The following is a 15,124-nucleotide window of genomic DNA, read 5'->3' on the forward strand; positions in this document are numbered from 1 at the left end:
GTGTGGTTTGGTTTTTCTGCTTGAGGATGTGTTTGTATTGTTTTATGTGGTCTAGATGCGAAGCTGAAGCCTAGATGTCAGCTGATCGATTACAGATCTGCTACTTGATCAACACTTCTTTAAACTACACCTTGTCTTAAAAGCGAATCTTCGATATAGAAATATACTTCCTATACAATCAGTCACAGGATTAACTAAAGCTCAAAAACAAATAACATGATCACAGCTTGCTCTGCGGCGCGTCACTGTACAATGACCGGGTCCGGTTCATAGCCTCCACAGCTTCCTTCTCGATACGCTTGAGGAGCTCGCCGCAAGTCGGGATATCGTGAATCAATCCCATGACTTGACCCGCAGTCCACACCTGTACTGGTCAGCAACATCTCAAATTGAGAGAGCAGGGAAAACGTACACCAAAATCCACATCACCGTTCAAGAACACCTCACGTCCACGCTTACCACTGACAAATGGAGCGACATCGCTAAATTCCCCGCTCTTGCTCTCCTGCTCCGCCTTCAACGCTTCCCGCGACACCTTGTTGCTGAATAGTCGGCTGGTGTTCCTCCAGCGGCGCAGCACCAGCGCGGTATCAGTCTCCTGGGAATTCACAATCGTCTCCTTGACCTTCTGGTGGATTGGCGATTCAACTGTACACATGAATCTCGTCCCCATATTAATACCCTCCGCGCCCAGCGCCAACGCAGCCGCCAGCCCCTGTCCATCAGCAAACCCACCGGACGCGATAAACGGAACCTTAAGTTCCTGGCGCGCACGACTAAGCAAGATGAAATTCGTAATATCACTCTCACCAACATGACCCGCGCATTCAAACCCGTCAATGGACAGGAAATCAACGCCCAGCTTCACAGCGGACTTGGCGTGTCGGACAGTCGTGCACTTGTGCAGAATAGTTGTGTTGGCTCTCTTGAGCTTCTCGATGACGGGGCCTGGGTTGTTGCCTGCTGTTTCGACGATCTTGATGCCCTCGTCGATGATGACTTGTGCGTAGGCGGCATAGTCTGGCGGCACGAGGGCGGGAAGAAGGGTTATGTTTACGCCGAAGGGGTTCTTGGTCATAGAGCGGCATCTGCGGATTTCTTTGCGGAGATCTTCGGAGGAGGGTTGGGTGAGGGCTGTGAGCTGGGTTGTGTTAGTTGTTCGTTCCATTGTAGTTATTGTATGTCGAGATACGTACAATTCCTAGTCCGCCAGCGTTGCTAACTGCTGCGGCGAGCTCTGCGTATCCAACCCATTGCATACCACCCTGGACGACAGGAACTATGTTTATTAGTGATAAAACATTTGGGATAGGAAGTAGAGAGTAATACCGGTGATGCCCAGTTTCCGCGTCAAGGCCGTATTGAATGGCATCTTGACGAATCGATGACTCTGGTGAAAAAGAGAATACCAGAATGCGTCGATACGCTGAGTTATGTAGAAGATAAGTTGGCCGGATGGTCAGGTGAAGCACAGCTTAACCGCGGACTCCTTGCCTTTTTGGGTGCGGAGAGACCAAATTGCCGAGGTTCGTTGCTGATTAGATATACCCCTGTAACACCGACGGTTAACTTATGGCAGTCTACAGTACTCCGTAGTGTACAGAGTAGACGGACACGGAGATGATGGTTTACTGATCTTGCTGATGAGTATTATCTGATAAGTAATTGATGTTGACTGTCATTGACCGAGAATCGAGAATCGAGTCGATTCCTTTAACTACGCGTACCTGACCGCTGGACGACCGCGCATGTGACTGCCGGCGACTTTGATATCTGACGGGGATAGACACCCATGTCTGAAATTGAAGTCCCGTGAAACTGCATAGTAGTCGTATCCTCGACTGGCAAGGCACTATGTACGCATCCGAGTTGTTCTGGCCAGTTGGCAGGCGTCGCTACGAGACTCACTATGTACGGAATGTACAGGCACAAGCATATATCATGCAATTGAGCATACGAAAAGATAATATATGTAACCCTGATATGAAACCCCTTCCTTTCATGGACAGAAAGAACTGGGCGATTAACGACGGGCCGTACTCCTTCTCGAGTCTCCAACCACCTCTGCGGTCGCGACAGAAAGCCGAAACCAGTGAGGCTTTGCTAAGCACATACGCATCATTCCTGTGTGGTAAAACGACGTGAGCTGAGACTCTTGGAGAGAAGAAGAAGAGAAGAGGAAGAGAGACGGAGGGGAAATTTAGTTTTGAGAACACACAAATAATACTAAACTAGTAGGCGGTGATCTTTGGAAAATGTATCTTCCGGCTGGTAATATCTCGCCCCTGATTGGTCAGCGGCTGTACAATAACGCCCAAGTCCCGTGACCGGAGACGAACCCGAGGTTGTCCGTCCCCGTGATTCCGATCCGGCAATTGACGACGACGACGACGACGACTTTCTCCTACGAAACGACCTTGTCGAATTGTTGGATCGTGATTGTTCTTTTGGGTGCTATCTCATATCGTCATGTTCTCTCAGAAGCTCGCTCAGCAGCCGCTGCGACGGCGTATGTACTCTGTGCACTCCGGATATTGAATCGTGGGGAATCCTGTACTGATCGTGATTTTTGTCGCAGTTGCCGTCCAGCAGCCCTACGCCATGCGCTGGTCCATGACCAACGCTGTCTCCCCTGCCGCCGTTGCTCTCGGAAACAATGTGCAAAAGAGGTCAGTCAGTCGATGCTCGAGTTTGAACGGGTTCCGCGATGTCGCGATGAAGTCATGCGATTGGCGTCATGGCGAGGGGGGTCACTAGATGTATACTGACTATACCAGACAAGCGGCCACCTCCAACACCTCTGACCCAACTCAGATCCTCGCCCAGCAGCGCAAGAACCGCCCCGTCTCCCCCCACCTCTCCATCTACCGTCCCCAAATCACCTGGATTGGCAGTAGCGCCCACCGTGTCACCGGCATCATCCTCTCCGGCGGCCTGTACCTCTACTCGACCGCATACCTCGCCGCTCCCGTGCTGGGCTGGCACCTCGAGACCGCCTCCGTGGCCGCTGCCTTCGGAGCCCTTCCCATCGTCGCCAAGGTCGGCCTTAAGAGTCTCATGGCCTTCCCCTTCGTCTACCACTGCATGAACGGTGTGCGCCACTTGGTTTGGGATCTTGGTCGTGGAATCACCAACCAGCAGGTTATTAAGTCTGGTTGGACGGTTGTGGGGTTGAGTGTTCTGAGCACGCTTGTGCTTGCTTTTCTGTGATTGATTTGATCCATACCTCTTGTTTTCTTTTTTAAAACGGTTTTCTTGTGCTATATATTTTGTACGGTTCAATTATGGTTTATTGTCCGCTTTCTTTTTTCTTTGCAAGTTCATACCTCATTCTACGACCGGAAAACTTTTCCTTGCGTGTATACACTACTGAATGCATACATTTAACTTCTGAATTAGACCTCTAATTAGGTATCGTTGGTACATATTCCATTAATTATTATAGTAGGTAGCCATCATCGTACGCCCTGGTGAGTCTATAAATCGTTCCTATTCAAACAGTTAACACTCAACACCACCACAATACCAACAACGCACTCACCTACTTCTCCAAAATCAACCATCCAAATCCATGATCAACACCCTCCAAGCGAAAGTGAACAAAGGAATAAATCAAGCCGGACTCGGGGGCGGATTGCTCGGAAACGGTCTAGGTGTATTTGGTGGTGTCGGGGCGCCTCCCATGTTGAGATGTGCTCTGTTTGGGGGCTGCGGCGTATAGGGTGTGGTCTTGATGAGGGTGATCATGTTGTTTGATTGGGTTGGATTGGAGGGAATATCGGCGGGTGTGTGGAGTTCACGAGGACGACAAGCAAGATGCGTGGGTGACTGGCGTTGGCGTTGCGTTGGCGTTGGGCCACTCGTTCGTCTCGTGGCCCTAGAACGTATAGGTAAAGAAGGTAGTCTGCTTTCTTTGGCATCCAATAGAAGAATAAACCGCCCCTTTATAATTCCAGAATGTCCTTCGAGTCGCACACACCCTACGGCGAAACGAAACTGCAGGCAAGGCCACGACAATTTCTTGATGCTACCGGCAATCTGCAGTGCAGTATGGGGAAATCGCTAGATCTACTGCAAGGGCCCGTACTGATATGCCTGGCAGGATATTGGTGATACCTGCGTTGTGAAGAAGTCGATCTGCCGGGTTCGTGCAGAAATATAGCGCTACTGAAGTAGAGTTACCGGTAAATCTTGGTTAATCTTTAATCAACAGCCAAATTATTTGTTAGCCCTTGTAGTAGCTTGCCTAGAAGACTTTTGAGTGGCGATTTGGGGACGAGAGGAATTAGATAGAGGGGGATTGGAAGCACGTCAGGATTGGCGTCCATTCTGCGTAACTATATGGGAGGTCTCATGTTCAACGGAATTTGATGTGAAGCAGATAGGCTCTACTTCGCAATAGAGTCCCTAATGACAGGCCTCCTTTTTAGAATCAATCACCGTGCCTTATCTGAAGACGTAATATTTCCAACCGGATCATGAGAAGAATTCAAGTCTATTCAGTTCCCACCCATCAGCAGCGCTTAAGAGAAAACGCTCCACTGGAATGCAAAATGCAGTTACACAATCTTGCTACGATCACAGATATCCTTGACACACATCAACACGTAGATTTCTATCCTGCCGGCGTAATGAGTAATGAGGAGAACAGATGCCATTAATACTCCAGTCCGTTCGACAATCAGTTCATTTTTTTCACACGATATCTGATGTTTTCCCATCGTCTATAGGTCTACTAGCGTCAGGCCTGGCTTTGGAGTGGGCTGGCTACATTATCATACTTGTACAAATGTACAGTCAGCGTATTTTATCACGCTAGTCTCCTGCTTCAGACCTCTTCATATACAGTATCTTGACATTAACCTATACTGCAGGTAGCCACTCGTCAAACCTGATTCGTCTATCTAGAAGGCTGGATGTTCTAGAAGCTTGCCACATCGGTCCAACCTGCATTTCCCCGGGCTGCGTACGCGGTACATGGGGTTAGGTTAGACGCTCGGGTCGGTTGTGATACACTGCGCTACTTGCTTCACGATTCGGTTTCATTCAGCTCACTCTCAGTCGTCAGCTTGGTGCTACGTTATATATATATGCGTTCTAGGGCTATTTTATTTGCGAGTGACTGGTTGTGTAGTGTTTTGTATGGTATAGTGTTGCAAGGCGTTGATCTTCTAGGTAATTTCTTAGAGGTTTGAGTAATAGAGGGGTGTACATTGCTAATGTGCTGGCATGCGTTTTGATCAAATGAGATGTTTCTCCCCGGTATATATTTCTATTCGAATAGCCGAAGTCGCATGATGTGCACCGTCGTCAATTAATCAAGAGCTTCATTATTGCGGAGTCAGAGAAATATGCCGAAGTGAGGGCGCTGACTCCGACAATTTTATAGCATTCAATCGGTCTTAGGGTGCTGGCCTTGTATGCTCATCTCGGAGTGGACTTCTATTGCTCGAACCTCTATCCGATCAACAAACATGGAAAATGGAAAAAAAAAAAAAAAAAAAAAAAAAAAAAAGAAAAGAAGAAAAATCTCCTCGTAATTCAGAACTCACTAGATCCAATTTATTTATATATACCCCTGTGGTAATAATAGTAGAAAATCGTTTATATATTTCCAACTAAACAAGAAAACGCCCACATGCGAAGATGTACTCCTTGATAGCGCTAACCAAATCCAGTTTAGCGCCATTTGTCCGAAATTCTTCGATTTCACTCTCCGCGCCTCAAGAAAATCCCCCAATCCAGAATTGCTCAATTGCCCGCGGTTCTCCCATTCCACAACTCTCGCCATGACCTCCACACTCCTAACCCGGGCAGCCAGGCCCGCATGCCGCACCCTGACCAGCCCCAGCGCCATCCTCTCCACCGCACAACTCCCACCACCCACCACCACCAACACCACCACCACCACCCGCGGATACTCGACATCGACAGAAACGACGACCGAACACAAGCCTCGATGGGCGCATACCCCGCCCCGCGCAAAGGCGCCGTTCAGTCTGCGGTATAATTCCCGAAGGCCCGAGTATCTGGTGAACTCGGATCCGAAGCGGTTGGATCAGTTCTATATTCGGATGCTGGGCGAGGGTGGTGAGACGGTGCTTTCGGAGGAGGTGAAGTGGCTTGCTGTTACGCATAAGAGTTATGATCAGGGTCGGAGGGGATTTAATGATCGGTTGGCTTTTGTTGGTGGGTGATCGCTATATTCTCTTTCTCTGATGCTTTGCGGGCATGGTGCTAATATGTATTCTGCGGCAGGCAAGCGCATCGTTCAGTTGCAGACCTCGTTGGCTTTGGTGCAGAACCCGGCGAACTCGGCTGGTCCTGTTGCGGAAGATCCCCATGGCCGACAATTGTTTGCTCATCCGGCGCTGGAGGGGCTGGACAGTCTGTCCGACAGCACGAAGGTGCTGCTCACGGGTAAGACGAAGCTGGCGCAGTTGGCGCAGAAGTACGACATGCAGAATGTTCTGAGGTGGTCGCCGCGGAAGGTTTGTCCTCCCTTTTAACTTTTTGCGTTGCTCCCTGCTAACTAACGTGTACAGCCCAACAACCTCGCCGCCTCCGGAATCGAACTCGTCATGGCTCACACAATGTACGCGGTTATTGGCGCCATTGCTCTGGAGAAAGGAGGACATTTCGCCAACAAGGTGGCCCAGGACCGGATACTGGAACCCTTGGGCGTGAAGACGATTGCCTAAGCTTTCTTTGGGAGGATATTACTGGGAATTGGCCGCAGGAGCATATCATGGCGTTGTTCCGTTGTCTCTTTGTCTTCTTGATATGATGTTTTATGGATGTACTGTACTACTACGCTGTCGGACATCCCTCTGTATATGTACTTTTACGATACGGGTTTAGAATACCACGACTTCTCAACAATCACATTGCATTATTAAATAAACAAGAAAGAAAAAAAAAGTATGTACGGTTCCTCTGACACCGCCCGGATAACCTGTAAAATACCCGGCCAGCTCTTATGGAACCCTCGCTGTAAAACGATCGTAGTCTCCGCGCCTCTGTATCGCAAGATTCAGCTATTAAAATTAACCTGACAACCCCCGCGACAGAATGCCACGAGAGTCATAGGAGCCTCCCCCCCAAAGGAAGAAGACTAATGCAGCCTTGCACTGTCTATCGAGAGCGTAAATTGGTACAAAGAAGAAAAGAAAAAAAACATCAAATCGGCGGAGAGAAAATTTGCTTTTATGCTGCCAGTGCGAAGCGCGCTAGTCTGGATTAGGAATGGTGCGGATGTTAAATTAGTAAGCATATTGACACAGAGCGGACAATGAATCATTTTCTTGTTGGCAATTTTCATTCGATCTTTCATCCAATGGGGTGATGGCGTAGTTGGGAGCGCGTTCGACTGAAGATATTCAAATATACCTTCGGAAAATCGGAAGGTCGCTGGTTCGATCCCGGCTCACCCCATTTTTTTGCTTTTGGATCGTGTACTCTGTCTGGTACAGTGTTTGGAATTGGGCGGGTTGAATGGAGATGTTGGTTGGTGATGCTCGGGTGGTTCGGACGTCGGTGGTATGCTTTTTTTTTTTTTTTTTTTTTTTTTTTTTTTTTGCGGATTGTGTATACTAGCTAGTTTCATGCGATCTTCTTTTGAATTATCAGCCATGGTTGTGGTTGTGGATAAATTGCAAATATGATTAGTAGGTGGTCGCGGATGTGGCCAGCTCGGTGATAGTTGTTAGATTACGTTATTTACTAAGCGCTCAATTTGGATTAACTAGTTGCCTGACACGACCTTTGACCTACCTACAGCTCACCTGTAACCTCCTTCTTGTCTTCACGGCAGCTCCCAGGGAAGGAAGGCATTTGGGTTCGTTTCATCTCTGTTTTCCGGCTCGAACGTGTCGTAAAAGAAATCGATTGCATCCTTGATGCGCTCTCTGTACTTCCAGACAAACAGAGGGAGCTCCTTTCCAATAAACTTCAGCTCATGCCGGGCCTTCCTCCCTCAATAATAACTCCCAGGTCCAGGTCCTCATTCCAAGCAGAGGGTTCTGTGACTTAGACAAGCTGATGTCGCCCGCTGTGCGGGTTCGGCCCGCCGTCGGTGGTGTTGGCTTCAGTCGCCATGGTTGCAGAGGCTGTCGCTTATATCGTCAAGGGGTCCTTGGTCAATGCGCAAAAGGGGGCGCAGTTATGCGATGCTGCAATCTTTCCCTGGCCTCCATTGCTTTCACGTATGAGTTCAAGGGAAGAATATGTAGTATCTAGATTGATTACCAAGTAAAAGGGTTAGCCCCTTTGCAGCGTCACAGCGAGTCTCAACAAAATGGAAGAACTTACCAGACCCTTGACACTTAGTAACCTCCACGTTGCAAGTTACAGGGAAAGTGTAAGTAGAAAAAAGCAAAAGGAGCAACAATGTAGAGATCCCAAGTGGGATGCAAAAAAGGGAGACGAGAGAGCAATAAATAAAGTAGCAAGCCCAGAAGAAGAAAAGATGGTGATGGTTATTGAATGGAAATCACAAATGCTATGTCCTGGCGTAAGTACGTACACCTTTCCCAAAGAGACCTGACTAAAACATGCCTTTTAATACTTTCTTTGTCACCACAAAGCATAAAGACTTGTAAGAACACCAACATACATGCTTTGTTTAGCATACTCCGTAGACTGAGTACCGCTTATTATTACTGTTGTCAACCATAGGTCATGATTGCCCTTATAAGGGCACACTCCGCTATGCAGATGGTTCAAGACTTATACCGCCAAACAAAGACGTCCCACGGCTGAGATACAGATAATAAATGGTGTGATTTTGAATTCCATTGATGTTTAGCATGTAGTTAACTATCAGAGAAGTTATGTCAGAGAGCCTCAAACTCCTACCGAGCCCACACATAAGTCGGATTAGCCCGAATACTATCACCCTAATAATGATCGGCAAAGTTCGTGCTCGAGATTGACACCGATTCCCCTCGAGCCAGGGATTGTTGGAGCGAGGCTGATTTGGCCACGTAGCGAGCACTAGCTCCTTTTACTGTCATATCATTACCGTTATCGGTATTTGCTTGTCCTCCGGTAAAGCTTGGGAGGGGAATGATCTTCCAAATAAGTGAGCCTTGCGGACGCCTGAGCCGCCCTGCTGAGTTTCTGAATTAAGTACATGTGCAAGAGGTGAAAAACGTAACAGGAAGAAAAGCGAGTCCAGATCGTATGTCTATAAACAGAGTATTATCGCAGTAAACAAGCAAAGACAGACCATCATTGATAACCGCCGCTTGGTAATTCTGCGGGCGGTCGCTCCGAATGCTCCATCTCAGCCGGATAGGTGTAGTTCTGCGGTGCCATGTTGTCGTTCTTGATTCCCTGAAAGTCTTGCTGCACCATGCCTGGCTGGAATCCTCCATTGGCCAGCCATGATGGTGGCGGGTGCGAAGCATACACGGGTGGCTGGTTTTGCCGCTGTCGTCGCCAGGTGAAGAACCAGAGAAGCGCTGCGATTGCCGCTAAGCCGACCACGCCTCCGACAACACCGCCAACGATGGCGCCTGTGTGATCGGATGAGCCGTTGGATGTGGGCGCTGAAGAAGAACTGGATTGCGGCGCTGGAAATCTCAAGTTAGTGACTGACGACCGGCAACGCCAGTATGTGACGACGATACGAACCTTGTGTTTTCAGATTCAAAGTGACGACTCCTTCGCCGCTTGGGGGTCCGTCTGAACACCCTACACCGACAAGACCGGGATTGCTTTTGTTGTAGAAGCCAGTCTGTCCCTCCAGACAGCAGAAATAGCCTTCCTTGTCAAACATGCTCCAGGTTTGATTCAGTCCGCAGTGAGGGTTCAGCTCCAGCCTGCCGGTGCAATCACCATCTGTTGGACAACAGACCCAATTACGTTCGCCTCCAGTACATTGAGTCTCACCTGGGCAACAGGCATACCAGTCGGCCCATGTTTTGGCGCAACTTGTCTCGTTGCTGTGGCACGTCCCATCTCGGCGGAGAGCGAAGCCATACGGCGAGGAGTACGAGTTATCGGACGATGACATTGCCGCTGCTGATATTATGCAACTGTATGGAGTACTTCCCGAGGAAGCCAAGAGTCTTTAGGAAAAAAAGAAGAGGAGGCTCTAGGCCAAAATTATCGCGCCTTGGTTGCTCGAGAGTGCCCGCTGATAGAAAAGGCTACAGGGCAAGACGAATGAAATTTCAAAGAAAAAAAAAAAAAAGTGCAAAAGAAAACAAAACATAGAAGCGGCGATGACCCAATTTCAGAAGCAAGAGATAGGGGCAATTAAAATTTGGGGTTGATCAGAAGGAATCCCTCTTTCAGACAAAGCTGATCCAGCGGAAGTCGGTCTGGCCTATGAGCCGAAACACGAACACAGCCAGCTTATCCACATTTTTGGTGTTCACACTTGTCCGCACAAGACCCTGAATTATTTGTTGTTCAAATATTTGATCTTCGTTCAAGTGGGCCCGAGTCAAAGAGGGGCCATGTTTCCTCGGCCGTACTTAGTTTGTCGCTCCCTCGCTCTCGTTGATAACCTGGTTGGGGCATTTTCGAAAACTCCAGCCATCTGCTGCTCGGTCAGCTCAGTCATCGTCTTCCTGAATGAATTTCATGGAGGAAGTAGAGAGTTGAAATTCGAATGTTGGGACAAAAATGTTAAGATATGGGACTGGATCCACTAAATAGCATAAAAAGGAACAATTTATGAGCATGGCAAGCAAAGGAGACAAGAGTGAGTTAGAGTAGAAAGAACAATGATCAGACGCTGTCTGAGTGAGAGGGAACATAGAAGTTGCCATGAAGAGCGGCAGACTTTCCGGTAAAGGGATTATGGATATCTGTAAGCGATTATACCAATATGTTTGGTATCGCAAAGATAGGTTACATACTGCCATGTTGAAAGGAATCCGCCGGACTGATATCGGAAGATCTGCCATTGGTTATCCCGACCCATCCCATTGATTTCACTCTTGGGTTCTATTCTCTCTTTTTTATACCTGATCGAAACATGTCCACCACGGACGAGATGCGCTGTATACGACACCATCAAAGTGACATACACTTCTGCACAAGCCCGCACATGTCATTCCCTCTGCCCATACACGATCTGATCCTGCAATCCCCATCTCCCCTCTCCAATATGCTTCCCATACAACTTCATCAGCACACCAACAGTAATAGGACCGATAATCGTGTTGAGCAGAATAGCCCATACACCCGTAATGAAGCCCTCCTCGCTGACATACGAGGTCGAGTTGTATCCGATCTCGATGATCAAGAGGCCGATTTCGCCTCGGGCTACCATTGCTGAACCCAGGAGGAGAGCTGAGAGCCAGGTTGCGTGGGATTTGCGGTTGTCCTCGGTTGGGGGCGAAGGGCCGTGCTCTGTATCTTCGGTTTCTTTGGCCCGGCGGGATGGTTGAGGCTCGGACTTTTCTTTGGTGAATAAGTGCGCGAGAACCTCCCATAATGGAACCCATATTCCAACGATGAGCTATCATGGTTAGAAAATGGATATACATCTGACCCAGATAGTGGCTTACCTTCGCAAACGCCATGAGCAGCGTATACAGCACCCCTCTCCAGATGCGCTTCCCCGTCCAAAGCTGCACAAAAGGAATCGCAAAACCAATACTCGCAAAGAAAAGAGGCGCCATCAAATACTCCTGCACACCTAGCAGATAAGCCTCAAACGTATGCACAAAAGTCGGGCTCTTATCCGCCTCCCTCTCGCCCTCTTCCCGGCTCGTCACAATAAACGGTCCATCAGGATGCTTGCTAGGAAGATAAGTGAGGAATGTGCCGGCCAGGAAAGCACCGAATAGAATCGATGTCCCAGTGTACGAGGCAATGCTGATGAATGCGCACAGGACTAGGACCATCAGCACGATGTTCGAGATGTGGTCGTAACGCGCGAAGTGGTACTCGACGTATTTTCGGAAGACGGGTGCGAATAAGTACTTTGTGACGATGGGCGTGACTATCGTCATGGCGATGGAGGCTACTATGGGACGCCCGATGAGCCAGCCGAGATTGACGTCTCCGTCCCCTGAGAGCTTGCTCAGGTCGCCAATTACACTGTGTTGGTCAGTATGTTTATGGAATCGCCATCCAGCAAGAGATTAGACTAACCTAGACATGACAAGTCCAGAGACATCATCAATAACCGCTGCGCTCACGAGCACTGAGCCCACTCGAGTTTGGCCAAGATCGATGGTCTTGGAGGCCGATGAGATCACGGCAAATGTCGTGCCTGAGATTCTGTTAGAGTCCGTCCCAAGAAATCCGGGGAAGCGATCGTACCCAAAGACGTAGCCGACAGCGCAGCGCCAATGATGAATGTTTCGACGGCACCATAGCCATATCCCAGATACAACAATAGATACGAAAGCCCAATCGGAAAACAAACACCGGTCGTAGCAGCCAGATTACTCAACACGAGATTCTTCTTGAGAAGATCTAGTCGAGCGGCAAGACCACCTACCATGACGTCAACATCAATAACCGTATACAATGTGCCAAAAACAGACCTTCGAAGATAATCAAGATCAATCCGATATATCCCAGCGCCAGGAAGGTCTTTTGCCAATTGACTTCCAGGATATTGGCCAGCGGCACACCGTAAATGATGCCCACTGCGATATTGCCAATAATCCCGGCTCGGATAACTTTGGCAGAAAGCCATTCTGCCAAGCAGAGGATGAAGAAAAATGAGATGATAACCAGGATTTCCACGACTATGGCAGTTAGCATCGATACTGTTTATCTAAACCAAGGCCAAGGCAACGTACTGCTAGGCTCGTGGTAAGGAAGAAATCCGCCAGCCATACTGCAGCCACATGAGATCAGTTTGTGGGAAAATGGGAAAACAGTCGCGTGCTCGGGTTTCGAACTGCAATTGAGCAGGGAACGTTCGTTGGTGGTGATTTACAGTTTCTTGAGAACGCTTCCACGGCCGTTCTTTATCGAATCCTGTCACATCACGTGTATGGGGCAACGATTAACCCACGTTCTCACCGTCCACGGTTCTACTGGAGTAGGTTTATGTTGGCCAAGTAATGCCAAGAAGTGGTTATCCTCGGCTGTTGTTGCTACTTTGTAACTGGATCAAGAATGACTCAAATAGACTTGGGCTAAATCACTGTCTTGATTTCATAATGTCTATTTTGCGATAATCCGAGGGTTACAGGCCAAAATAAGGGAATTGTCCATGCCAGAGACACGGATAGATCGGGTAACGCCGGAAACGGAACGATCCCATATCGTTTATGATATAGCTAAACAGGAAGCCCAAGGAATATCAATTCATATGCAGAGTCGAGACTCAGCTGCCAAGACAGAGGAAGGGTCCAAGACAATGCAGCTAGCAGCTCGCAGATCGCATCTCTTGTGGTAGGGTTTGAATCACACGAGCAAAAACAGCTGTCAGTTGGAGGCGAAACTCTCCATCGCTGTACTCTGTACGGAGTTTACTACTGTGCTTTGATTGATTTGGAGAGAACATGCGCATACTTATATGCATTATGCAGGCCACGCTCGGGCAACTTCTACCACCCGTACCTGGGTTTATTTAGACCCCGATTAAGCACGAAACGGAAGCAAAAAGAGCAAAAAGAAATGGGGTGAGCCGGGATCGAACCAGCGACCTTCCGATTTTCCGAAGGTATATTTGAATATCTTCAGTCGAACGCGCTCCCAACTACGCCATCACCCCATTGGATGAAAAATAAAATGAAAGCTTTCGTTCATTCGCAAATAATTGATCAGTTATCTCTACTCGAGGCTACAAGTATGTATGCCGAAGACGGCAAAGACCAAAGAGGCCGAACATCTTCTGAAGGGAAAAGCAAAGTCGCTTTCGGGTATAAAGAACAATGAGGCGAGAAAAATGGCCCTGATCTCAGCAAACAAATGAATCAACCCCAACGGTGAACTGAAACAATGCGTAATGAGGATAACAGTAGATCACAGTAGTAATACACTCGTTCCGGCTCCCAAAGCTCTTTGAACCAGTCAATAAGTCCACCCGCGACGGGACGGGAATACCATCGGAAAAATGCTTGAAATCAGCTCACTGCTGGATCCGGTGTTCACATAGACAGTACCGTCACTGGTGATGAACAGGCTTGATAAAAAAAAAATTTTTTTTTTTTTTTTTTTTTCTACCCACGGTATGGAAGGAGCAGAAGCAAAAATATATGGGGTGAGCCGGGATCGAACCAGCGACCTTCCGATTATCTGAGACACATCTTTGATATATCTTCAGTCGAACGCGCTCCCAACTACGCCATCACCCCACTTGCTGAAAAATACGACGAAATTTTCATTCACTCGCGGAATAATCATTCACTGACTGTCGTCGGGCCGGCCTCGATCAGTAAGTCATCTCTACTCCCCGGCATTTTCAGTGCCACACCCACAGAAAACTGCACGGGAACAGGAACAGGATTCTACTTCGTCCCTCCACCTCCGAATTTATGGCAAATACCGCTTACGGCGGATTGGGAGTTCAATCGGTTTTAACGGTATGCCCCCGAGTATACTTCCTGGCCCTGGCACGGGCAACGGGCAGGCTACCCGGAGTACAAGTAGTATGCCGAAGACAGCAAGGGTGCGAAGAGGCCGAAGATTCTCAGAAGAAAAAGAGAGAATTGGAAAAGCAGTTCGTTGGATGATTTATATAATTTGAATTTGATCACTTTCAAAGAAAGTCGCTTTCTTTGGCAGCCATAAAGAACAATGACGCGAGAACAATGGATCAACAACCCCCGGTGGTAGCAAAGAAATGAATCAACCCAACGGTTAACTGAGACAATGCCTGATGAGGCTATCGAGGATGTAGGTTTTACATAGCACACCTAATGTCTATGTGCAGAGAGGTATACGGTGTAACTAGCATATGTGGCGAGGAACAGCTGCGAAGCCTGATGACTTCTTACTTTTAGTGGTTTCTTCTTTGATATAAGACCACTGCAGACCGTCCACGAAACACCAGAAAAGCCTACGGGGGGTTAAAAAGAATAAGAGAAAAAGAAGAAGGGGGAAAAAAATGGGGTGAGCCGGGATCGAACCAGCGACCTTCCGATTTTCCGAAGGTATATTTGAATATCTTCAGTCGAACGCGCTCCCAACTACGCCATCA

The 15,124-nt window shown here is 48.3% G+C and overlaps 6 protein-coding genes and 3 non-coding genes across 9 annotated transcripts; 4 read left to right on the forward strand and 5 right to left on the reverse strand.

Annotated features, from left to right (window-relative positions):
- Window positions 1-97: 97 nt before the first annotated feature.
- ASPGLDRAFT_51053 (NAD(P)H-dependent flavin oxidoreductase) lies at window positions 98-1,549 on the reverse strand. Its single transcript, XM_022547446.1, has 4 exons — window positions 1,330-1,549; window positions 1,197-1,279; window positions 413-1,141; window positions 98-364 (listed from the first exon to the last, which is right to left on the reverse strand). Exons 1-4 carry the CDS (start codon window positions 1,370-1,372, stop codon window positions 221-223), a joined length of 999 nt encoding a protein of 332 aa, XP_022397338.1. The 5' UTR covers window positions 1,373-1,549; the 3' UTR covers window positions 98-220.
- Window positions 1,550-2,469: 920 nt separating this feature from the next.
- ASPGLDRAFT_69131 (succinate dehydrogenase cytochrome b560 subunit) lies at window positions 2,470-3,210 on the forward strand (the record flags this gene model as incomplete). Its single annotated transcript, XM_022549329.1, has 3 exons — window positions 2,470-2,509; window positions 2,579-2,677; window positions 2,783-3,210. The coding sequence occupies 3 exons, from the start codon at window positions 2,470-2,472 to the stop codon at window positions 3,208-3,210; spliced, it is 567 nt and encodes a 188-aa protein (XP_022397339.1).
- Window positions 3,211-5,636: 2,426 nt separating this feature from the next.
- On the forward strand, window positions 5,637-7,139 carry ASPGLDRAFT_51058 (mitochondrial 54S ribosomal protein mL57). The gene is made up of 3 exons (XM_022547447.1): window positions 5,637-6,189; window positions 6,259-6,491; window positions 6,546-7,139. The coding sequence occupies exons 1-3, from the start codon at window positions 5,790-5,792 to the stop codon at window positions 6,699-6,701; spliced, it is 789 nt and encodes a 262-aa protein (XP_022397340.1). The 5' UTR covers window positions 5,637-5,789; the 3' UTR covers window positions 6,702-7,139.
- Window positions 7,140-7,338: 199 nt separating this feature from the next.
- Window positions 7,339-7,434, forward strand: ASPGLDRAFT_t138. Its single transcript has one exon. It is a non-coding gene; the product is annotated as a tRNA-Phe (tRNA).
- A 1,616-nt stretch (window positions 7,435-9,050) lies between these two features.
- ASPGLDRAFT_818553 (uncharacterized protein) lies at window positions 9,051-10,176 on the reverse strand. The gene is made up of 2 exons (XM_022550135.1): window positions 9,637-10,176; window positions 9,051-9,575 (listed from the first exon to the last, which is right to left on the reverse strand). Exons 1-2 carry the CDS (start codon window positions 10,016-10,018, stop codon window positions 9,232-9,234), a joined length of 726 nt encoding a protein of 241 aa, XP_022397341.1. The 5' UTR covers window positions 10,019-10,176; the 3' UTR covers window positions 9,051-9,231.
- Window positions 10,177-11,065: 889 nt separating this feature from the next.
- Window positions 11,066-12,810, reverse strand: ASPGLDRAFT_134138 (cation:proton antiporter; the record flags this gene model as incomplete). Its single annotated transcript, XM_022541268.1, has 6 exons — window positions 11,066-11,476; window positions 11,526-12,060; window positions 12,115-12,235; window positions 12,286-12,462; window positions 12,513-12,719; window positions 12,774-12,810. The coding sequence occupies 6 exons, from the start codon at window positions 12,808-12,810 to the stop codon at window positions 11,066-11,068; spliced, it is 1,488 nt and encodes a 495-aa protein (XP_022397342.1).
- Window positions 12,811-13,600: 790 nt separating this feature from the next.
- On the reverse strand, window positions 13,601-13,696 carry ASPGLDRAFT_t145. Its single transcript has one exon. It is a non-coding gene; the product is annotated as a tRNA-Phe (tRNA).
- A 485-nt stretch (window positions 13,697-14,181) lies between these two features.
- On the reverse strand, window positions 14,182-14,279 carry ASPGLDRAFT_t144. Its single transcript has one exon. It is a non-coding gene; the product is annotated as a tRNA-Phe (tRNA).
- Window positions 14,280-14,286: 7 nt separating this feature from the next.
- ASPGLDRAFT_51060 (uncharacterized protein) lies at window positions 14,287-14,936 on the forward strand. Its single transcript, XM_022547448.1, has one exon. The coding sequence runs from the start codon at window positions 14,460-14,462 to the stop codon at window positions 14,655-14,657; it is 198 nt and encodes a 65-aa protein (XP_022397343.1). The 5' UTR covers window positions 14,287-14,459; the 3' UTR covers window positions 14,658-14,936.
- The last annotated feature ends 188 nt before the right edge of the window (window positions 14,937-15,124 follow it).

Source organism: Aspergillus glaucus (genome assembly GCF_001890805.1).
Source record: "Aspergillus glaucus CBS 516.65 unplaced genomic scaffold ASPGLscaffold_22, whole genome shotgun sequence".
Lineage (NCBI taxonomy): Eukaryota > Fungi > Ascomycota > Eurotiomycetes > Eurotiales > Aspergillaceae > Aspergillus > Aspergillus glaucus.